Source organism: Amblyomma americanum, chromosome 11 (assembly GCF_052857255.1).
Source record: "Amblyomma americanum isolate KBUSLIRL-KWMA chromosome 11, ASM5285725v1, whole genome shotgun sequence".
NCBI classification, from domain to species: Eukaryota; Metazoa; Arthropoda; class Arachnida; order Ixodida; family Ixodidae; genus Amblyomma; species Amblyomma americanum.
Window position 1 is genome coordinate 43,280,029 of NC_135507.1, and position 24,597 is coordinate 43,304,625.

Sequence of the window (24,597 nt, forward strand, 5' to 3'; positions counted from 1 at the left end):
TTACATTAGTTTCGGTGACCAGAAAATCGAAACCTACTGGTGCACATGTGTGACGGTGACATGTGCTGTTTGCGCACGGTGTTGACGGTGTTTACAACAAACTCGGAACAAACGCTGTTCACGCAGCGGCACTGATCGCCGACCGGTCGCCGTATTATCTCCGGAGGTCTTTCCACATTTGCTTAACGCTGGCCTTCGACAGGAGATCTACAGCCATTGCAAGTCACGAGGAGCGAATCCACTTATGCGCGTTGTCACCGCGCTCGCCGCCTTGCGTCTTGCGAGAACCAAAGCATCGCCTAGCGTTTTGGTTACCGGCGCTTTCAGAGCCGTAGCGCGGTTAGCCCAAACCAAAGTAGCCTTACCGCAGCCTTCTGTCGCCTCGACCAGGCATCTCTGCCAGTCACCGCTCGCAGTAACTGTAGCTAGAAGCCGGGATCAACCACCACCATTCGACATGGACACTGAGAACGGAACGGCCCCGGGAGTTCTCAGGGCATGGGACTTCAACGTGACGCCCCAAGAACTGCACACCAGGGCGACCAGGATCATGGACGAGGGCCGCAAGATCTTCGACAAGATCGGCGCGCTGCAGGGTGACGAGATCACTTTCGACTCGGTGCTTAAGGTGAGCGATGTACTCAACGAAACTTGTGTGTATTGTCATTGTGGTCAGCGCCGCGATGAGTCTGCGAGTTGGACTCGCTCAGTAAGACCGTGTGCAGTGCGATGTGAGAGCACGTTAAAGAACGTCAGGTAGTCGAAATTAACCCGGAGCCCTACAGCGCCTCTTTACTCTCCCTTCTTTCTCTCCCGTTCATCCCTTCTTCTACGGCGCGGTTGAGCCATTTGGAGTTTTTTACCGCGGCTGTGGCTAGAGTTCCGTCCAGATGGAACGTAACCTAACCCAACCCAGCCTAACCCATCGCAAACCAACCTAACCTAACCCAACCTACCCCAACCCAACCCAACCTAACCCAACCCAACATAACCACCACCACCACTGGACGGAACTGCAGCAGCAGCAGCAGCAAATGTTCCGTCTGGACTGAACACTAGACACTCTGTTTTACCGCACCTTTTCTTTCCTCAAAACCAATTATTTGTTCAGCCCGCCAGCGTTTCTAGCTGGGAACAAAAGACATGCCCGGAAACTAGGAGTGTGCATGTTGCGGTCAGATTCTCTTTTAGACGTGAATTGAGATTCAGCTAAGGACGCATGTAATCAAGCTGACGTAAACATAACATAGCCAACATAAAGAAGTTCACAAAGCATTTTTTCCACGCCTCGAAGTTTTTCGCTGCTTAAACTGAAGTTTTTCTCTTTGACTTCATGACTAGGATGGCTTGATTGTTTCATGAACCTATTGGATCAGTGCGGAAGAGTTTTGTAGCTGAGTCATCAGCGTCCACTGCAGGACAAAGTCCTCTCCCATTTGTCTCCAATAAGCCAGCTTTTTCATAGCCATGGCCACCCTATCATCCCTATCTACAGACGCACTGTTCCATGCGTCTCTGTTCCATGTGTCTCTGTTCCGTGGGTCCCTGTTCCATGGGTTCTTGTTCTGCGCGTACCTGTTTCAGGTGCACCTGTTCCATGGGTCCCTGCTGCATGCATCCTTACTCCATGGGTCCCTATTCCATGCATCACAGAATTGAATTTAAGGATTTTGAATGTGTGTTACAGTTGACCCAGTGATTTCATCCACAGCTTGAAATCTGTCTGGTTAAGAGCCACTACATGAAAGTTAAAAGCCTGACAGAGCTGTAATGAAAATGACACTTTAGGTGTGTTCTCGTGATACAACTTGTCAACAGCTTCTTTGATGTGTCATTAGTTGACAATTTTGTAATTTCCGCTTACAGGAAATTGCAGAGGCTCAGCGCATGCTCACTAACGAGAGCTCGTATCTCGAGTTGCCGATGTACGTTTCAACCAAAAAGGAGCTTCGAGACACCAGCGCTGAGCTCTCTACTAAGCTCAACGAGTTTGAGGTTGAGATTGAGTGAGTAAATGTTTTGTTTTTTGCCCAGATGTTTAGTCTGTCATAATGCAGCCCTTGTAGATTCTTGTCCGTTGGGGAGTTTAGGTAGTGAAGCGTAAAAATTGATGGAATAACTTTTCGATGCCCTCAGTCGTACACTGATCCTGTTTCCTTGTCTTCTTGCACTTGTCTATGAAAAAGTGCTGACAGTTGTAAACATGTCTGCAAAGACAGAAATGCTCAAGTTCACTGTATCAGTAGTATCCTAAGTGTGCTTAGCAGATTAGCTTTTTGACTAACCTACTGATGACTCATGTGGTTGATCAATACAGTTTTAAAAGAAGTCAGAGCAAAACACACAGTGCTAGGTGGATTAAACTTGCCAGCACTCTGGTGCCTCCAGACAGTTGTATTGTTACTTGAATCTTGTAATAATTGAGCAGTTCTGTTTCTGTGACTAGTATTTTCTAGGAAAAGCAATATCCATGAAGTGAATCTGGGAGAGTAACTGTGAAACCTCGGCCTTATCTGTTCTTGTGTATGAAATTGTTGTTTGTTCTGAGATCTGTGTGTTCTGGGTAGATGCAGCGTTGTAGAGGAAAGGGAAATTATTTGGAAGCAGTTGGCCTAGACTGTTCTCTTCTGAAACTGCGGTCGTACAGCTTAAACAGAGTAGCTGCCTCCTGTGCTGCAGCTGTTTCATTACCTGCCTTCGATATTCATTAGTTGTGTTGACATGTTCAAGTGGCTTAGCTCACAAGCCTACCTCACATGGGGCATATTCACTTTATCCTTGCATTCAGGATGCGGCCCGACATCTTCGAGAAGTTGCTTGCACTTGAAAAGAAAGACACCAGCTCTCTTACACCGGAAATGAAACGCTACCTCGAGCGGTTAATCAAGCTCCGCAAGAGAGACGGTGAGTCGCAGAACCGGGGGAGTGTCAAAAAACGCAACTGTTGTCATGCGTATGCAAAGAGGCATAAATATGAAAGACTTCTGTTTTTTTTGGTACCGTTGTTTACATACTCTATCCCTTGTTCTGTCCGTGTCCGTTACTCTGTTCTCCGAAGTTTTTTTTTTTGTTAACCGCTGGTACACTCTAAACAGCTAAACAGAAAGGATTAAAAAGGGAGTAAAAAGGGAGTAACCTGTCTTCTACACTCCAAATCGAAAGGAGTAAAAAGGGAGTAACCTGTCCTCTACACTCTAAACAGAAAGGAGTGAAAAGGGAGTAAGCTGTCCTCCAGCGCACACCCTTTTATGCACTAGAGGACAGCTTACTCCCTTTTTACTCCCATGTAGGCGTATTCATGTTTAGAGTGTACATGCCACCTGTCCAGGTTCCGTGAGAAGTTTCTGTCTGCGTTCCTGCATTATTGCATCAATGCGATATACGTGTGCCTTGCCAGGCGATGGAGTTTCGTGACATGCGTTTGGGGGCCAGTGCTTGCTCCTGTGTTGCTAAATGCTCATAATTGCTCATTACCCATATACAAACCAGCTATGGGGCGTAATCGCAGCGAACTTGTGAATGGCAGTGGTTGTGTAATGGGTAGTCCGAGCACATTCATTTCTGTGCAGGCCTCCACCTGGACGCTGAGGTGCAGAAAGAGGTGAAGAAACTGAAGAACGAGATTAACGACCTGGGAGTCCAGTACACCAAGCACTTCAACGAGGAGAACACGGTGCTGGAGTTCACCGAAGAGGAGTTGAAGGGAACACCTGAGGACTTCATCAAGAGCCTGGAAACGGTGCGTTGTCACTTTTTCCTTTGCCTTCGTCACCGTAGAACAGAAGCCACATTTTCATCGTTGAAAGACCATCATAATCAACCCACTGGGATGGCTTAGTGGTTGGCCACAAAGTCGCAGAGTTGATGTCTGTGCACATTAAAGAACCCCGGGGGATTGAAAATAATCCAGAGCCCTCCACTATGGCATCTCTCATAAACCATGCCCAGGATGAGGACGTTAAATGCAACATACCACCATCATCATGATCACGGTTGTCGTTGTCATCATCAGCCATAAAACATCCACTGTATGAGAAAGACCCTTCACTGATCTCCACATACCCCTGCCCTGTGCCCTGTGTGGCCACCTTATCCAGCAAGTTTCGTGACATCAGAGCACCGAAGTGCAGTCTGTTTAACTTCTAATATTTTTGGTCTCTATGATGCTGCTCTTCCTTGGGAATTTCAGACCGTCATATTGAGATGTTCAAGTGGTGTTCAGAGTTTCTGCTGGAGAGAGGCTGCTGGAAAGTCTGTTGTGGGCAGTGTGCCTGGTGTAACCGAGAAAGTTCTGATTTGACAGAGCCGGCGAACCATTAATCAGGATGTAGCGGGAGGTTCGAGATTGGTATTGAAGACTTGGTTTCCTGTTTACTGCACACCAATATCTCAGCACTCAAGCATTTTTGCATTTCACCTCCAACGCAATGCAGGCACCATATTTTAGGGTCACACCTGTGAACTTATGTTGACCAGCCAAATGTCTCAGCCAGGGCGCCATTGAGCCACACAGTACGAAGAGGAAGATTGAGGGTACAGAGACATTGGTGCAGCAGAAAAGCTCCACTGGGGGAGGGCGGCGCCATTCTGTCTAACCTGAGGTTCTCGGTACTTTGGGAACTGTAGGCCCTGGGAGACGAGGCATGCCGGAGGCTTCCTCAATCAAAATGCTGGTCCTAGGGCTTTGCGTGTGTACGTGTAGCTTGAATAAAAAACGTTTGGCTGTGCGGAAACACCATAGCTTTTCTCTTCTTAATTGCAAAATGTTATACCCATGCTCCTGCCCAGCAAAAGAACTAGAAAATGATGAATCAGGCATTTTGTGTACACAGTTGGCATCCGCAAGCTAATAGGGTGTGGAAACACAGCAGTCTTGTGAGCTGTGCGGCTTATTTATGTTGTCTGATGCCCAGCAGTCATGTGGCCCTTCCCAGGTGGAGTCTGGCAAGCGCAAGGTGACCTTGAAACACCCACACGTGATGCCTATCATGAAGATGGCCGCTGACCCTGAGACCCGCAGAAAGGTCAACTTTGCCTGCGAAGCGAGGTAAGCATGCATTGTTTTTGTATGCACATTTGGATGTGTATGTATATGCATGTGTGTGTGCATGTGTGACTGTTGTAAGTGCACAAATAAGTAACACTGGACAGGATAGTGTTCACACAGTTTGTACAGCAATACAAAAAGGAATTTTAAGAGGGGTGACTGGACAGAGGGGATGATAGGGAAAAATGTACTTCCCTAGTAAACGTGAAAACTGTCGGCGACGTAGTTTGCAGTCTCCTGTTATCCTTGCCCTGTGGGGCTGCGGCCACTTCCTGATCTCATGCGCCCAGCTGAATCTCCGTCACTCAGTGCCACGTTTGGCTTCCTTTGGAATCCACTCTTTCACATTAAGGGCCATTGGTTGTCCCGCTCTCTGTGTTACATGACTAGCATATACATGTCGTGTTGTTGTTTAAATTGTCAATTATGTTATGCATCAGTGCAGCTCTCGTGTTTGTTTTGCGTTTGTGTATCTCCTTGCTGCAGCCTTTTTTCTGATTTTAAAGAAGCTTTGAAATACCTTCCGAGGAGAGCACATCAACTCGCTCAATTACTGCATTGGGATGTCATGAACACCTGAGCCAAATAATGCACTTCTGCATGCAGCAGAGAACCCAGAATCACACGTGAAAGTTGGCAGTTCCTTCCTGGTGATTTTTTCATGCTCGCACACTCCTCCATCGCTCGCACCTCCGTATACAAGTTGAGAGGTGGCTATTAGTTAGATTCTTTCAGACGTCGGGCAGCTACCGTGGCCGCGGCCAGTAAGCCACGTAGCTCTGGTGGGCCAGGAAGCTCCGCTCCCGGAGGTGCGGCTGGCGGAGAAGCGCCAACCTTCCAGCGTGCAAAAAGTGACGGGAGGAGAGGGAAAGCAGCGAAGACGCTAAAATTCATATTTTAACTACAGATAGCTTCTACAAAGATGCTAAAATTCAAATTTTGACTACAGATATCTTCTACAAAGACGCTAAAATTCAAATTTTGACTACAGATAGCTTCTACAAAGACGCTAAAATTCAAATTTTGACTACAGATAGCTTCTACAAAGACGCTAAAATTCAAATTTTGACTACAGATAGCTTCTACAAAGACGCTAAAATTCAAATGTTGACTACAGATAGCTTCTACAAAGACGCTAAAATTCAAATTTTGACTGCAGGTAGCTTTTACAAAGCACATAAAAAATTGTTGCTAGACAATACCTGTTCATGGATTGCTTTAACATCCCAGGCATACCGCAACTTTACTAGACCTCTTTTTCAGAGCGCCTTTAAACATACCAATATATGTATTGGCTCAGCTCGCAGCTAGGAAGTACAACCTCTGCAATGATGCATGCCACTTGCATTTGTTTATGATTGGGATGAAAGAATGTTTAACTCTGTTTCAACTTTATTGCAGTGCGCTTTAACTACCATGCTCTTGTGTGCATTAATTGTGCTGCTCGCATTGCCTGCTTTTTCTTTCAGGTTCAGATTTTGTCACCTCTTCTCGTTTCTTTCGGTCACTGATTGATTGCATTGCTTGTCTCATTCACTGCCTCGTCAGGTGCATCAAGGAAAACATCCCGTTGCTCGAGAAGGCCATCTCCCTGAGGCACAAGGTATGCGAGTGTGTCAAGGCGTCAAACCATGCAGGTGTTCATTTTTGACGACTTCTCAGTTGTGCACAGGATTTCACGTTTTTGTGTTGGTAGTATAAATGCTGGTTGTATTGTTTCAACATGATAGGCAAATTATCCCATTCATTAGACCATAAGCCGATGAGCGTCTTATCCAAACATAGCTGCTCCATGTGGTGTGAAGGCCGTGCAGTCATTCTGCGGGAAATATAGTAGATTTCCATTTCCTGTACCTTTTTCAAGTTCCTGTTCTTTTCTTGCCATGCTGTGGCAGTGTTTCGGCTGCTGTCATGTTGTGGCAGGGACATCTGGCAGCAACCTAACAGCATTGTTACGGTTTATTGTCGCAGAGGGGAAGCGACAGTGATAGCAGAAGGGCAGGGAAGGCATGCTGAACAGCCCATTTGGGTTGCACACCTAAGCCATTAGTGAGTGAGTTAATGGCACATGAAAAATTGAGGTACATTGAGTGTATGGAACATGGCAAGCACCTCGAAACCCTGGTGACAATGTATAACCTGTGGTGCATTTGGAACGATGAGAGAAGTGAGTGAAACCTGGAAGCAATGAGTACTTGCTGATAATTTCACATACAGAGCTAGCATTTGAGGAATATTCTTGGAGTAGATAGTTTCTGCAACGGGTGCCTAATCTCACTGGACATAGTTTGTAACTTTGGTAGAATCTTCCTCAGGGCTCCTACAGTAGTCATGCAGCTTAAAGTACGTGCCTTGTAAAACTGGCATTCACTTTATGTTTTGCTTGTGGTGAAATTTATTGTCTTTTGTGCTTCACATTTGATGGGGGTGCATGAGCAGTGTGAACTGACTTGGAACTTTCCTTTGGGGTCCCTTTGAACCTAAGCTCAGCTATATGCATTCAGTGAACTTGCACTTTGTTTTCACTTTATGACTTCTCATTTGATGAGGGAAAATCAGCTTGAATCCTTGCTGTTGTTTTAATGCAGTAGCATTAAAAGTCCCATTGCAAAAAAAAAAATGTGTCTGTCATAAAATTCGCCCATTGGCTGGAGTGAAGTGACGTCACCAGAATGGATAATTCCCATTGGCTCGAGAGAAATGACTTCATCAAGGCGGATAATTTTTATTGGCTCGAGGGAAGTGGTGTCAGCAGATCGGAAGTGATGTCACTAAACTGGAAATGATGTCACTTCTGGTAACAGCTTCTAATGCTGTCACCTTGCGAACACATGGGTAATTAGGAGCCCTATGATTTTTTCTCTTTACCCTTTGTATTTACGACTCTATGAATCCTCTTTTGCCCCTCCTTCCCCCTTCTGCAGAAATCTCAGATCCTGAACTATCCGACTCATGCGGACTTTGTCACCGAGCTGCTCATGGCTCGCTCGGCGGCCAATGTGCGGCGCTTCCTCACCGATTTGGCCGAGAAGTTGCAGCCGCTTTGGGCCAAGGAGAAGAAAGTGCTGCTTGAGCTGAAGGAAGAGGAGGTATGTCTTGGCTGTGCATTTTTTCTTAGTGCTAGCGAGCATGTGTGCTTTCCTTTTTTCACATAGCCACTTGAGGGATGGACCAAATCTTCCTTACACCCAGTTTTAGGTGGGCAGATTCTGCTGCTGTTGAACAGCCATCAGCAACTTTCATGTGGCCTAATTTGGCTCGGCAGTCTCACGATTATCTCTCTCGATGCTAATTGTTTAAACGGGGGGGGACACCTTAATTTCATTAGTGTGTTCTTGCTTTGAAATGATGCGCAAGACATTAGCAGACATGGACCACCATGTGAAATTCGCCTATGGTTGATAAATAATTTGTAATTGAATTTCTTCTTCCCTGCAGTTTTGGCTTCAATACTCAAATAGCATTTGTGACATCATAGGCGGTTATGACATCATAGGTGGTTATGACATCACATGAGGCACGCGAAAGCTGCAATATAATCGCTGCTTTGTCATTTTAGTTCGCTCCAGCTGTTATGCTTGCCTGTTCTTGAAGCCGGAATGATAGTGTTTGAGCAAACGGCTATTGTATTGCAGTTTTTATATACTGCATATAAACTCATACGTACTCATGACATCACAATGGTCGTTCAGCTTCTGAAGCCGAAACAGCAGAGAAGAAATTCAATTATAAATTATTTACCACGCATAAGCAAGTTTCACATGGCGATCCATGTTTACTAATATCTTGTGCATCATTCCAAAGCAAAAGCGCACTTTGAACTTGGTATCTGTACCCTTTAAATGAAGACAGCTTAATCATCTTCTGTAGTAATTTCTATGCAGGCATAATCCTTTCGCGTACAACTGAACTCTGCAGAGTCATGACAGTTGAGCTCATTACCTTTGGTGTAAATGGATGCACTATACTTAGTTCTCATCCTAAGCCTTTGCGCTCTCTCGCGAAAGTAACTGGTCATGGCTGTAGTCTTGTTGAACTTGGTCGTTGCGGGCAAGTTGAACAAGAGAGCTGCAGTCCTCTGCGGTTGACCTGCATCCGCTTGCTTGGTGCCCTTCCTTCCTTTCAGTGCAAGCGGCAGGGGGTGCCCTTTGACGGGGAGCTGCACGTGTGGGACATGGCCTTCTACAAGAACCTGGTGGAGGAGCGCCACTACAAGGTGGACCAGGAGAAGCTGCGCGCCTACTTCCCCCTGGACGTGGTCATGAAGGGCCTCTTTGGCATCTACGAGGTGGGCAAAAGGCTTCATTGAGAGGTGGGGAGAGACAAGGATAGGGTGGGAGGCGAAGGATGTGCTGGGGTCAAGTGCCAATGCCAAACGTTCACCTCCTGAACACACTGCTGGGGAGGTTATTCGTAACCACCAAGATTTGGCAGGTGGCAGGAGGCTTCTGCACGGCAACATTGTGTGTCCAGGCAGAGACCATATGGTGAGGAAGTGACAACTGAAAGCTCCCACTGAGTGGCAGGTGTCGCTCATCTGCAGTGCTAAGCACTCACAAACTGCAGAGTGCTTGGCCTCTGCATTCTCTTTAGGAGTCAAGGCAATGCGAGTTTGCCATCTGCGCTTTGGCTCCTTTGAGGGGTCCACAGCACCCATGCAGTTGTCGCTACCTTCAAAAAATAGAGAAGCTTTAGGTACAGTTGAGCCCACTTATAATGAGCATGATGGTCACGCTGACTGCATTTGTTGTATCCAAGGTTCATAGTTGCTGTCTATGCATCCTGGACGATGTGCTAATGATGGGACACCTTGAGCGTGTGAATGACGTCCATGTCGGGTTGTGTGGATCTTGCACTTGACATTCGATGGCGAGGAAAGCATTGTCACCATAGCTGGAGAACGTAACTTGTGGTGCAGCGCAAAGTTGTCAGACATGAGCAGGATTTCCAATTTTTTTTTCGCTGTGTCATGGTTGAACTTTACAAGCAACTCAGTGAGCAAATCATGCATGAAACCCATTGCCTGTATGAAACTTGTATGTGGTTGTACGCTTGTCGAATAACAGCAAGAATTCACACGTTATCCAGGCCTTTGTGTTCGGCCTGTGTTCGGCTTGTAGGTGTGGTGTAGTGAGAGTTTGTTTGATGTACCGTATTTACACGATTGTAAGTCGTCTCGAATGTAAGTTGAACCCCCCACTTCACATTTCTGAAAAAAAAACTTGGAGGTCGTTTACCCTTGGCCTTTAATAATAGAACGCGATAGCACTATCCTGTTGCCTCTGCTTATTGCCAGCTGCTATCGGCTGCCGCGTTTGGGAGCGCCCGTGGGCACATTCCAAAACGAAAACGTATTAGTCACTAGACTACTCGTCCACACTTGCGCCGTCGTCCTCACTAGCGCTGCCGTCGTGATCGCTGCTGTGGTCCCACAGCTCGTCGTTCTAACATCGTCGTGCAGCGAAATCCCGCACTTCACAAATAGCCACATCACGACATCGCGTGAAACAGCTGAAAATTTTGCCTCGCTGCAGCTGCCACACCTGATCACCTGTTGCGGACGTCAGACTTGTGGCCCAACGCGTAGTTGTTCGTTTCCTCGGCGTAAAGAATGACAGCCATCTCGAATGTAGCTGTGAACGAGCGCCGGTCGCTTACCGGACCCGGAGCACAAATTATGAATGACGAAGCACTACTTTTAAAACTTGTGAAACGCGGCCGGCAGTAGTCAAATGCATCAGAGCCAAAGAAAAACTGCGCGTGAGCGGCATCAGCTCTTCCGTTGGCAACCGACACTCCCCGGCACCGCTGCGTTTCAGAGTGGGGGTGCCGCTGCAATTGGAACAGCGGCCCTTCCATCAACTATCGGCACTCCGTTGAGCGCCGAGTGTGCGGTTGAAAGTAAACAAACAAACAAAAATCTTGGACCACGAGTGTTAAGAGTAGAAAGTGAATGCGTTATCGGGTCGCCGTCGCTTATCAGCAGACGGAATCTGCGGCCGCTTGTGGGGAGTGCACTGGTGGGGTTTGCTGCTTATCGACAGCCACCATCAGCCGCCTCGCACAGGGTGGGAATGCCGGCTTTGCGCGCTGATTTAGCAGCTGCTCAAGGCCAGCACGAAGAGCGATGCAACAGAGCCGCGCAGCATAAATTCAACGACGCTGTAGCATGCCTGATATCTCGTTTGTCTTGCCTTTATTTATGGTGGGATGCTTAGGTTTCGATTTTAAGTCAACACCCCTACACACACACTTCGGATTTTCAGATTTTGAAAAATAGGTCGACTTACAATCGTGTAAATACGATAATTGTGGCCGTTATGCATGGGCTCGACTGTAAACAATCACCATGAGCTCATGCGAGAGGATCGCACCTTGCTCCCTCCACCACACCTACGTTTCACCACACAACAATCCCGAATTTTTCGATATCGAAAAATCCGGAAAAAATGGTCATTATAACCGATCATCGCTATATCTGGACTGCCATGAAAATGGCTGCCAAACATGCCTTTGTAGCTCCTGACTCAAGTTTTACACTTGCGCTGAAGAACAGTAATTGCAGAACGTATGATTTGAGAAACAACACGTTTATTTGTCACGTTTAACAAGCAGCTACTGCACTGCACTACTGCAGTGTGCATTGCATCCAGCTGCTGTGTGTACACTGGTGGCAACCCTTTCGCATGCATAAAGTCGATGAGTGAGTCGATCTTACACAGCGCATTTTGCGTAGTCATCGCTGTCGAAGGTGGGCCAGTGTCAATTTCGTCGCCGCTGTCACTGCTGCCGTCGCACAACGCCGCACTCTGCCGTGACGACTCATTCTCGGCGATCGCCCCGTTGGTGACCTCCTCGCAGAACATAGCAGCACTGTCTGTGCTTAAGAACTTCTCCATGGATGTACCATTTCTTTCGTCGGCATTCGCGGCGTGCTCCTAGAACTCCGCAGCTTCCACCGTGTGCATCTCCACGTCGGGGGGGGGGGGGGGGTTTCGTCCTGGTGCACAAAGCCCGCCTTCTTGAAGCAGTTTCTTATGGTGGAGGCCTTGACCACTGCGAGAGTCCTCCAAAATTTGTTTCTTAGTCTCCAGCATCGCAGCTTTGCGCTTGGTCGGCGCCATCTTCGACAGGCGGACAGCACTGGTCTGACTGCCTCAGCCCCTCTGCTTCCGCGCTTGTTCTCATACAGGCGTGCGAGGGGCGCCACCACTTCGTTTTTTTCTCCCTCTCTCTTTCCCACCGTGTTCCTTCCGTAGCGCAAGCGATGTGGCCAATGCGCGGAGAAACTGGCACCGTCTTGCAGCGCTTATGCCAACTCGCGATGCTCACTCTTTGTGGCTTTCGTAATCGACGCGCACAGGAAAAATGACAGCAGGCACGGCGAACTCGCGTATCTGAAGTTTTCGCCCAATCTCAACATTGTTCAAGGAAGCTTTACACCGCGAATGTCACGCTCAGCATGGAAAACGATGTTTAGAAGGCAAAATTCTGATCGTTGTATCCGATATTCGGTCACGAACATGTCGTTATATATGGTTTTTTTTTTTCCATAGCCTCAATGCATAAGTTGATACTCTTAAGTCAACTTATTGTTATAATCGATATACGGTTATATGTGGTATCGTTATAAGTGTACTGCGCTGTATAATTGAAATCCCACACAGAGTTTACTGGTTAGGCATCTGCTGAGTGAGCAAAGGTGTTACAATGGTATGTATTGTATAAAAAGACAAAGTATGCTTGGTAATCCATTGTACAGAGGTCAAAGTGAGTGCTCGTAGGTTGAAATGATGGCTACAGTTCACTGCTTGCAGCCCAGAATTGCATGTGTGCAAGTCATTCTAGTCTGCGAGTATAATTGTCAGCTGAAAAAAGTATTCCCTGAAACAACCATTGGCAAAAATATCCTTTTAATGATTGTAAAGGTCTGCATCACGTGTGTCTCATTTCTGATTTAGGAATGTACCGGGTACTTTTGGCGTTTAATATGTTGTGTTTTAGTTGATGAATCGATTTACAAGTGCTAGCCTGACCTTGACCTACTTTTGGGTTTTAATATGTTGTGTATTAGTTGAATCAATTTACAACCTGCTAGCTGGCCTTGACCTCCACTCTTGGGGTGCATTACCATCCCACTTGAGAACACGAACTCTTGAGCCGAGAGCTGTGAAAGAGACACTGACACTATACTGCAGTCAGTTTTAGTTCTCAGTGAAAATTCATCAGTATTTGGCTCTTTGCGTATATGTTGATGTTTGCTCAGTAGGAAAAGACACATTATTTTGCTGAGAAAATTAGCAAATTAAACATTTTTTTTTTGTGCCTCGTTTCAAACTTGTGACGTCAAGACTGAAAAGGATTCCGTGATCACTGTTCGGAAGTGTTGCGTACCCACAGAATGCTCATGCGAAAATTGGTCTTGATGTCATCGCAGTTGGTAATACATGTACTTCAATTTCTTGTCTTTTCCGGCTTATGAGAGCTCTGTTTTCAGAATTCTGTAATCGACTGATACCCGCCATCTTCAGTGTATCCTCAGTGTCCCATTGAAACCTCGTATCGTCTCCCTCTGTCTGCAGCTCCTCCTGGGACTGAAGTTTGAAGAGGTTGAGAAGCCTGCCCTGTGGCACCCTGAGGCTCAGATGGTGAGTGAGCTGAGCTGCTTCCTATTTACATTGCACACTGTTTCACTCAGTGCACTGTTGAGACAACCCCGTGGAGTTTCTGTTGTGTGTCGTCAGATATACTTGATCTTTCGAGTTTTAGCACACCACTGCTGCCAAACTGTGGTGTTAGCTGCAGTTTTGTTTGCAGATGCCGAATTGTGGCCGTAGTTGGAACTGCAAATGTCCAAGGTGCAATTAGTTGAGCAATAAATTACCATGTATTGGCTGTTGCAGATGCACTTCTAATGAATTCGGAAACACTTATCCGCAGAAATTGTGGGAAAAGGGTTTCTTCCCATAGCATCTCTTGGGAGCGCAGTGAAAGCTACGAAGCTTGTTGTGTTTATTTCTTTATGTGTTCTCAGACAGCAGTGTCTGAAAGCATGCTTTAGCCAGCACACCAAGAAAAGTACACTCTGGAAAAGGTTGTCATTGGAAACGGTAGTGACGGTGCATGTCGGATCAAAGTTGCCGCTATACTCTGTTTGCATTGGTGCAGTGGTGAGCACCCATGGATGTCGTGGTCCTCAGCAGGAAGTGTGCATGTGTGCTGTGAGCTTGGCAAGATTGGAAAAAACAGCATTGGCTTGGAGTCGTGCCTGAAGTGGTCACATTAGCGAAGGAGCCACAGGGTTGACACTGACAAATGACTACAGAGTCTGGGGTCTAATTGTTAGTCACTTGCTTTTGGACGTTCTGTATTATATTCGAGCAGACTGTACCATCTTCTGTTTGGGACAGAAAGCTGAAACTGTGGCATTGTTCCTTTTCTGGCTTTTAGAGAAAACGAAACAAGAACGTTGGGCTACGTAACAAAAATGGTGGCTTGATGCCATATCTTAGTGCCCGGTGTTCAACCGTAAAATGCGTGATGCAGTGGTGAAATGTCTTATACAAAGGGTGTGTTCCTTGTTAGGCCACGGTTGAGAAACTGTTCACGTTAATACAAACTTGTGGCTGGTGATGCACAAAGCTTAACCTTATTTTGTTTCATGAATCTGTGGGTCATTTCTTTGCCGATATATGAGTGTGTAACACTGACATCGGGAGCATGGTGGGGACCGTGACTCAGCAAGATCCCTTTTTTTGTGTGTGTGTGTGTGAAACTTCAAATGGTTGTAAGTTGCTGATAGGGAACCATTTCACGCTTACACCTGGTCTTTGTAGTGACCTGAACTGGCTTTATTATTTTTTTTCTCCGATGTTCCAGTTCAAGGTGACCGACAGTGAGACGAAGGAACTGCTGGGCTACTTCATCATGGACCTGTTCCCACGCGAGGGGAAGTACAGTCACTTTTGCAACATTACACTGCAGGTGAGCAAAGGACAGACCTCGTTTTCAAGATTCTCGGAGTGTGCATTGTTTGGAGGTTTTGGTGGATGGAATGAAATTTGAGGCTATGCTGCCTTAGTAGTGTCGTAGGTGTCTGCTGCACGGTGAGGGGGGTAGGAAACGGGGTGGGGGGATTATTAGGTGTAGTAGGGTGCAGTGGTTAAGGTAAGAGGGAAGCACTGTGCTGTAGAGGTGCAGTATGAAGGTCGGGGGATCTAGCAGGTGCAGTGCCATGCAGCAATGTGGAGAGGGAACACGGAGGCCTAGCCTTAGACGGTGCGATAAGGGTTTAGCAGCTACAGTGCAGCTGGTTGGAAGAGGATGAGGCACCAAAGCACAATGCAAGAGGACATTGTGCTTATGCATTACTCGCCATAACGCCATAGTTTGTCAGCTTCTTGTTCCCTTTTTTTTTTCCTTTTGTGAACAGGTATTCATAGCAGTTGGTCAATGCCCTCTATTGCTCCACTGCCTCATCATTTGTGAGGACCGGGCTTGGTTTCATTTGTGGAGAGCACTGGCCACGCTGTCATGACAGTGAATGCCCTCGATCCTAATGCTGTGCCACTATTTCCTCAATGCGTGTGAGGCGAAGTTTGCAGTGCGACTAGAGATACTTGCTGTCGGTGGCATCGTTGGGGATGCTTTTAAGTACTGTGATCAAACTGACACCGTGCTGGCTTAATGCGTTGTACTGTTTCTCCTGAGAGCGGTGCAGCTGTCGCATCAGATGTGTAACACAGCTAGGCCTCTCTTGGAAAACTGGAACTGAGAAGTGCTTTTAATTCCTGCAGTAGCCACTGTAAAGAACCTCACGCTCACAACTGTCCTTGGCAGTTACCTTGGCAGTTATCCAGGCTCCTATTCCTTGAGCAGTGTTCGCTTGTGACAGCCAGTTGAAAAAAAGATCACAGCCACATAACAGATGCACGTCTCTGTCCATTTTTTTCGCAACCTCCCCTTTGCCTTGGTCTTGAGACTGCAGTGTGTGCATTCACTGAATAAATTGTGCAACATGGCAGCACACAAAACCTGAAGGCCAACATAAAATGAAAAATTTCTCAAAGCAAGCTGTTGGTAGCATTTTCTAGGTTGCTTTTGGGTGAGTTGTGTTGCAGAGTCGTCTTCTAAAGAAGTCTTGGTTAACGTTATTCGTGGCTTCCAGTCATTTCTGCAATTTGTGCAGTGAGTACAGTTGGGGTGTGTGCCTCTGTGGTTGACCTGTGTGTCTCCTCAGCAGTTGTGCCCAAAGGTCAAGGCGCGCGCGTTTTAAATTTACTTGCACTTTACATTCCTTGCAGCCTTGCTGCCGCAAGCGGGACGGCTCGTGGCAGGTTGGAGTCGTCGCTGTCCTCTGCAACTTCCCCAAGCCCACAGCAGACAAGCCCTCGCTACTGACTCACTCTGATGTGGGTTTATATGCTTTTATTGTTTTTTTTTAACTGACGAATACGGTGTTTGCTAGAACTGTGGTGCAGGACGTGAAATGCATGTGGAAATCCAAGAGCGCGAAAAGCAGCCCATTTTAAGGACCACTGATATAGAATACTGAAGAAAGGCAGTAATGGGAAACAGAACTTTGCAGATATATGATAGACGTTGATTGTGATGGTAACAGGTCAAATAGTGGGCACTTGGATGTTTTCAGTGCGGCTCGGGCATATTGATGTTACTTCCAAGTTAAAAGTACTTTGTAATTGGTCTATCCTGCGTCAAATTGAACGATTTTTGATACCGTAATGTAGCACAGAGTGTATGAGAGATTGGAAGTGGGAACGCTAAAAGGAAAAGAAATACAATCATGTGTCGCACTCCAAACATTGTTACCATCACCAGGTGGAGACGTTCTTCCATGAGTTTGGCCACACCATGCACCACATCTGCAGTCGGGCAAACCTGGCCATATTCGAGTGAGTGCTGCCTATTCTTTTTTTATTTCGACAGCTGCTGATGCTGCCAAACTACAGCAGAGGCATAGACTAGCGTGTGCATCACAAATGGAGGCTGTTTGACTTAATTTGTAGCGGTGGAGAAAATTTCTTTTGATTTGCAGAGCTTGGAATTGTATAGAATGAAGATTGGGGCAGATTGAGGGCTGGAGTTTGAGTCTTCTTGCTTCACCTACATTTTGCATAGACTTGTGCAGGGCCGGCAACCATTGTCATAACTAATGTTGATAGCTTCATTCCCCGGCTGTCTTTAAGAGCTATTGCAGTGGTTGTGGATGCGGTCGGAAATATGTGCCTGAAATGTGCGAGAAATGCACTTTGGTGCCAGCCTAGGTTTTGGTCGCCACGTGAGTGCAGTAAAACCTCGATAATGTGAACTCTGTTAAATTCGAAGCCCCGGATAAATCAACGGATTTCTGCCATCTCACAATTCGTGCTGTAAACTTCACTGGAGAATTCGAACTGGCGGCCTGTGCCAGTCTGGTTAATTCGACGATTGGTGTGCTATGTGCGAATGTCGGATCCCGAATTCACCACAAACTTGAAGCGACGGCTCTTTGGAGCCGTGAGGCGATGCCGCAGAGTGACGCCGATGCTTGATAGGCATCGGCGTGCTTGCATAGCATAGGCTTGATGCCCTAGGCCCGGTATTCAAAGCACAAAAACCGGCTGCAGACTGGCAAAGCGTGCACATGTGGAGGGGAAAATCTGTTTCACTGCAGTGCAGCAGAGAATGCCAGTTCCCGTGTCACATGCTCTCGGCGGTTCATCAAGACTTGAGTAGACTGAACGCTCTGGCATCTTAATGTCTCGCACCTATGGCAGTGACAGCACGTGTCCCATGACTCAACTGTTCTTTCTCCTTGCCTTTAACAGGCTGACTGCTTGCCAGGCCTGCTTGCACCATTTCTTTGTGCGGTGTGCCGTGGTTAGCGGGTTGGGTTAGCAGCATCTCTGATTGCTTAATTACTAGCGAAGTTCATCCAATAAAGGCAGCGCATTCCTGCAGTGTCATTTTTTACTTGTCTCATATTTTTTTTTGCTGTGCTCAGTTAATTCGAAGGCCCACTTAGACCTTTTTTCACAGTCCTTGTGACCTGACGTCTATAAGGTTTTGCTGTACATTAACTACACATGCTGGCGGAGCAGTACTGGTGATGACAACCATGATGATGAGTTATGACAGGGTTTTAGTGGGATTGCAGCTTCTAAATGAGAACTGCACAAGCAATTCATTTACAACTTAATATTAACTATGATGATGATAATGTGTTGCAGCATATTGGGCGGGAATTCCCATGTGCGAGACTTAGGTGTGCTTGCATTGTCAGCCAAATGCGTCCGGTTCCTTAGGCCTCACTAGTTTACAGTGATGCCCTTCAGTGGTGCTCAGCTCGGTGGCTTTCATCTGTGGTCATTTTGCCAACGTGGATGTCCATGGTGGTGAGCAGCTGTCAAGTGGCTGCCTGCCATATTCACTCCCAGGCAGCTGTCGTTCTCACAGCAGGCGACAGATAGTGAATTTAGGTTGAAACTGGCGCCCTCTGCACCGCTCGAGATGGCGTACTTAAATAAAGGATTGTTTTGTTGTCCTTTTAACAGTCAGTTTCAAGTTATTCAGGTTACTTGGTAGAGCTTTTTTTCTTCGACATGCTGAAAATGTAGCAATTGTGCTCAAGCAGTCGAGTGTCCGTTGTCTTTTCATTGTATCAGTGTGAATGTTGTACTACCTCCTTCCATATTTTGTTATTGATGTCATCTTCTTTTTATTGCTCATTTCATTTGCTTATTGCTGAAGTAGTGTGCGTAACTTGTGTGGATCGCGAAATGTTTGCTTATTCGCTACATCATCAAAGTTTTGTAACCATTTCCAGTGAAGTTTAATTCTTATAAGGCCTTTTACTGACGTTTTTCTCGTTCATGTCTAAATCGTACTGCCCACCCCTTTCTGAGGCGGCCTAAGATCAAGGCCAACAGTATTTTATGAATAAAATAATTAAATAATTCTGTGGTTTTCCCCTTCACTAGCATGATGCATAATGGGCAAGCTGCTGACCTCGTGTTTGTGGGATGTCCAGTTTGGTACCATGATGTACAGGAAATATTTTCACTTGAGCCATCCAGAAAACATGTTTGCACTTCTGTGAGATGACGAAAAGGAAGGGATAGCTGTTTTTGTGTTCACTTGCTACGAAGCTTTCGTGCATGCTGGCTTGTGCTTTGTATCCTCGGCTCATGGTGGAAAACCACCCAGCCCACAACTGTGCAGTTGTGAAGCAGCAACAGTGATGTAGCTCATTGTACTCTTCAGTGTTTTTAATAGGACTCTCATTGAGCTTGCATCATATATATATATCAGTAGTTGTTAATAAGACTTAAGTAACTATGGCTGTCAAGAGATGGCGCTGCATGTTATCACTAGTCACAAGTTCTCACGTTTGCTAGCATATATACTGTCTTTGCAGACCTTGTTAGCAAAGCAGTGCATTACTGAAACTTAGTAGTAACGGAATTGAACTGTTTGCTGCAGGGGTACGACAGTGGAGCGGGACTTCATCGAGTGCCCGTCCCAGATGCTAGAGAACTGGTGCTGGGACCTGGAGGGGCTGCGCCGCATGTCCAAGCACCACGCAACGGGGGAGCCACTGCCTCAGGACCTGGCCGACCTTCTGATTGCCTCGCGGCTTGCCAACGTGGCGCAGTTTAACCTGCGCCAGATCACCCTGGCCATGTTTGACCTGGAGCTGCACGTCAGACCGGAGGTGTGTAGCCTGATACTTTGCTCTCTGTGGTGGTTAGAGACCAATTCCTTGAAGGCACAACTTCCGCTTTTTTCTCGAACTCTTGAGCTACAGGAAGTCTCTGCTTGGTTTCTGTGTATATAGCTAGGCCAACTTACATTGAGGTAGACTTTTGAGGGAGATGTCTTTGATTAGCTCACTTTGTCGGAAGATTGGTTCTGCAGGACTTCTGTTTTATCAAACTGGAAGTCTGATGCGATAGACCTTCAGATCAATTTTCTGGCACTGCCGCATTACCTTTTCAGCACCGCTGTTGCAATTTTCAATCTTGATTTTGAGGCTGACATCGTTACGGGTTCATGACTTTCAAGTTGTGTTTTTGCTTGTTGTTGCGATGGCTACTACTTTGTCATCAAATGAATTGGGATCAAATGAATTGGGAATTGGGATCGGTATCTGACAGCTCACCATGTGGGGCGAGCTGCAACTGATTCTTCTTTTCTGAGTAAAAATTACATATGCTGATTGCATTCTTGTTTCAAAGCCACTGTGGTGGTTCAGTGTTTCTGGTGCTCAGCTGCTGACCTGAAAGATAAGGTGCGGATTCGATCCTGGCCACGGCAGTCGCATTTCGGTGGAGGCAAAATGCTAGATAGCAGCGTTTGTAAAGTGATGAAAGGTGGCTAGCGCTTGTGGATGGCAAAGCCTTGAATTTACTGCGAGAACAATAGAAATTTTCTCCTGTGGTGAAGTCTACTGGCTACTAAACGTGGTGATTCTATTTGGAATGACTGGGTCATAAAGGATTAGTTGTACGTAACGGAGTTGAATTGAATTCAACACTGCTCCTTCTGCGACGTAGGTATTGTATGTTGTACACGTTGAAGCATTTGCTCACATCATGCTGTCAGAGTCTTTTGGTGTTGCAAAATTAAAAGTGTTGCCGTGTGTCTCCTTCCCGTAACAGGCGGAAACAGGCAAACTGTACCGCGACATTCAGGAGCGGCTGCTGGGCTACAAGCCCCAGGACGGGACCAACTTTGCCGCCAACTTCAACCATCTGATGGGCGGATACGACGCACGCTACTATGGCTACCTTGTACGTACGGCTGAGCCGTTTACTTTTATGCTATGTATCGATCACTGTTTGCAGAGTTCTCGTGACTGGCGGATGGCACGGCACTGTGTAGTATGGAAGCTGGGACTGTGTTTGAGAGACGCTTGCATTTTATGGGGTCACTCTGCGTCCAGCCGGCCGGGAAGGTGAACTTCCGTGCCAGCTACACACAGGCGTTATTCAAGTATGCAACACGTTTCCCCAACCCGTGGTGCAGAGTCGCAGCCACGGCAGGTTCGGACGAAATAGGCAACGACTGAGCACGCTAGGAAATAGTTTATTATCCTACCGCAAGGCAAAGCACACTGCGGAAGAATGTTCTATCCGTAAAATAGATGTTCAGTAGCTCACCAAGTCGTTGGCGTCGACTGGCGTTGGGTTCGGGGGCTGGCGGGCAGCGAAAGGGTTCCTCGGGACACTCAGGTCAGGTCCGGCAGCGAGAGTCCGTTTCCCGCCGCGAGTTCCCGCTTTTATGTTTCCCTAGGGAAAACAGGGTGCGCCCTTACAGGCAGTTATACGATTATACAGTATGTAGAGAAAAAGCACTTCTGTGAAAGGGAACTTTTCCCCCTGTCGAAAATGTGTGGTTGCACCCACAAGGGGAACCAAACGATTGTAGTGCCCTGAACAGTGTACCAACGTTATTGTTGCTTGAACTGTGTTGTACAGGTGCAAGCTATCTGTGTGAGGTATGGGCAAATACTTTAGCTTAAAAACTTTCTTTGTGGTTTATTACTTGCTGCAGACTGGTGTTCTATTAAAGTAAAAGTGCGTGGCAAGACAGCATAAAAGCAGTAAAATATTGTGCTATGCAGTCGCCGACCGATTTTTCAGACCCGAAGGGACCCGAAAAATGGCCCGATTAATTGAACAGTCCGAAAAATCCGTGAAGTACAAAAAAGTCACTTTATTGAGATGAAATGGGCTCAAGAAAGTCACTAATTTTATCTTGCGGAAAAAATTTCTGTTGCTGGCGCCGATGTGCACCTGTATTTGCGCCAAAGTTGTGTTTTCACTGTACACGCTATACAGCAAGGTCATGGCGTTCAGTTGAATACTTCCCATGCTTCTTTGACGGACCCGGCGGTACCGGCGGGGCCATGTTGTCCACAACGTGCACCGCACCGCGGCACTTTTCGTTCAAAGCGGTGGAACCGCCAGACGCAACCACAAAACGGTGAACGGATGTAACTTTGTGAAGACGGAGCGCCACTCGGTCGACGCGGTTGGAGAAACCCAAGTGACGAAACGAAGAATGTGGTTAGGGCGTACGGCTACCGATCCAAAGTACCCGGGTTCGAACCCGACCGCGGCGGCCGCGTTCCAATGGAGGCGAAACGCAAAGGTGCTCGTGTGCTGTGCGTTGTCAGGTGGTATAAATTATTGCGGAGCCCTCTACTACGGCACCTCTTTCTTCCTCCACTCCCTCCTTTATCTCTTCCCGTAGGCGCGGTTCAGGTGTCAGCCCAGATGCGAGACAGATACTGCACCATTTCTTTTCCCCAAAAACCAATTTACCAATTTTCAACGTATGAGACAAGCGATAACTGCCCGCTACAACATTGGCGACAAAAGCAAGTTGACTGCGATGACAATCCAAATGCCACCTCGAAGTGGCAGAGATCGCAGGGACCTATACTGGCAAAAATGAGGTACCGAAAGTATGTCCGATCCAACTGCTGAGTAAATACACCCCAATCCAATATGGCACCTTTTGCGCTGGCAAAAGCCAATAAGATGGCCTATTTTGGCCTGCAGGCAACTGAAATTAGTCCGAAAAATCGAACTTTCGGACGTTTAAAGTCCGAAATATCCGTCACAAGTCCGAATTATTGGAGTCCGAATTACCCGTCGGCTACTGTATTTTCTTGCATAATGAGCACACTTTTTGCCAAAAATTTGTGAAAAAAGGGGGAGGGGGTCAGTACGCAGAGTACAATATGTAGAAAAAATTTTAAGCAGTAAAAATAGGGCAGAAAGTATGTTGGGAAATGAGCACTTAACCTCTTAATGGACTCTTTTATTTTTTTCAAAAATGGCATCAAAATGCTCATTTAATGCCCATGCTGCCATCTGCCGGCAGAGCAAAAAAAAAATGCTTTGGACCAGCCCTGCTTGCTAATCATGTATGACACGCAGTCTAAACATAACAAAATGCACTCTTCAGTGTGTATTCCATTCAAGCCAACATTGTCAACAACTTTTACCTCAAACTTGCTGATGTAACTCGCATTACGGCATGTAATTCTGTCTGACAAGAGCATAACTAGGGTTCATCCGAGCACAACCCACAGCATTCAGCGGAAAGCGTGACCACAAGAAGTTGGTACAATCTGTAATGTCAGACTGCGAAACCTTTAGCGATGAGGCATGGTTTCTGTTGGTTCTCGGATCCCTCACGGAGCATTATTATTGGTTGTTTGTCCTGTAGGGGGAGTTGTAGTGGTATAGAACTTAAGAAAGCAGCATTGGCAACAATGGCTTTGTCCCTGAGACTTAGGTTGTGTCTGAGCATAGCAAATATACTCAGTAAACATGGGCGTGTTGAGAAATTTTGTTCTGCTGTTGAAGGAAGAACGCTCTGAAAGTTTCTTTGAAGCAGAGTGGGGCCGGCATTTAAGAACCATATCAATGGCCATAAGTATGGCTCTTTAATGAGACGATTTAGAGAATAGATGAGAGGTGCAAAAGGTTAACTGGTATGAACTGGTATCTCTCCCTGTGCTTCTGCCTCTGGCTTCTGTGCTCTGATTGGTGGCCCCGCCATGGCAACAGTGGAGCGAAGTGTTCAGCATGGACCTCTTCGACACACGCTTCAAGAAGGAGGGCATCCTGAACCCCAAGACGGGCATGGACTACCGAAGGCAAATCCTTGAGCCTGGCTCGACAAAGGTGAGGAAATGGCGTGTGCATTTTCGTGGCTGGGTCGAGAGACGTGCATGCATCAAGTTGGAGGTTATAGACCCCCCCCCCAAAATACAAAACTGCTTGGGGAACACACATTTCATATGCAGTATCCCCCGATTTGATTATATTTCGACATTATTTATGTTAACGTTACCTTGTATCGCTTTATCACAACAAAAATAAAAGCTAGTTGCGTGCTGGTCTATAATGATGTCTTATGTTGTAGTGCATGGACGGCATTGCTGCCAAATGCTTTTTATGCCTTGCAGTTGTATTTTGAATGGGAATGAGAATAGGGAAGGTTCAGCACTCGCGGGGTTAGCAAAAACCTGCTGCCAACAGCCATTTTACTGCTTAAGTCTGCACCTAAAATTTGGAGTTTGGTTGGTGTGCAAATTTTCATTTACAGCCACAACTTTTCTCAAGCTCTGTGACAAGCAGTGGTGTTATTGTCTATCTCTTTAGGATGCTGAAGAACTCCTAAGGAACTTCCTGGGTAGAGACCCAACGATGGACGCCTTCCTGAGGAGCAAGGGTCTAGCACCTCCAAGCTGATGTTGTACCTCGCTGCCGTCTTGACTCAGTAGCAAAGTCACGGCGTCCTATATTAATTTTTCTTTGCAAGGGCAACAGAAAGTGGCCTTTAGTCTTTCTTGTGGCTCCTTGAGGTACCACTGTGCTTGAAGAGAGTGGAGAGCTCAAGCTACTGTTCTTTCCATGTGCCATGCTGTGTCGAGTCTTTTGACATGTGCCACACGTGCCTCAGTGGTGACTTTGTGTCTGAAGACCCATTTTTTTATGCAATTGTGCTGTAATAAAAGGCTCTATACCTTC

The 24,597-nt window shown here is 46.7% G+C and overlaps 1 protein-coding gene across 2 annotated transcripts; it reads left to right on the forward strand.

Annotated features, from left to right (window-relative positions):
* Positions 1–104: 104 nt before the first annotated feature.
* Positions 105–24,597, forward strand: LOC144109898 (thimet oligopeptidase-like). 2 transcript variants are annotated; one of them, XM_077642660.1, is made up of 16 exons: positions 105–628; positions 1,867–2,006; positions 2,789–2,904; positions 3,570–3,739; positions 4,917–5,047; positions 6,596–6,650; positions 7,972–8,136; positions 9,174–9,335; positions 13,630–13,695; positions 14,927–15,031; positions 16,351–16,458; positions 16,886–16,959; positions 19,529–19,760; positions 20,707–20,838; positions 23,632–23,748; positions 24,229–24,597. In XM_077642660.1, the coding sequence occupies exons 1-16, from the start codon at positions 245–247 to the stop codon at positions 24,316–24,318; spliced, it is 2,247 nt and encodes a 748-aa protein (XP_077498786.1). In that variant the 5' UTR covers positions 105–244; the 3' UTR covers positions 24,319–24,597. The 2 variants fall into 2 exon arrangements, with proteins under 2 accessions (XP_077498786.1, XP_077498787.1); XM_077642661.1 differs by having other exon boundaries at positions 4,935–5,047.

What these genes read in the sequence shown, in the direction of transcription:
- LOC144109898 (XM_077642660.1), top strand. Translation starts at nt 245, where the DNA reads ATGCGCGTTGTCACCGCGCTCGCCGCCTTGCGTCTTGCGAGAACCAAA. An exon ending in TTGAGCTGAAGGAAGAGGAG is followed by an intron (nt 8,137 to 9,173) that starts GTATGTCTTGGC and finishes CCTTCCTTTCAG; the next exon opens with TGCAAGCGGCAGGGGGTGCC. An exon ending in CACGCTACTATGGCTACCTT is followed by an intron (nt 20,839 to 23,631) that starts GTACGTACGGCT and finishes CCATGGCAACAG; the next exon opens with TGGAGCGAAGTGTTCAGCAT.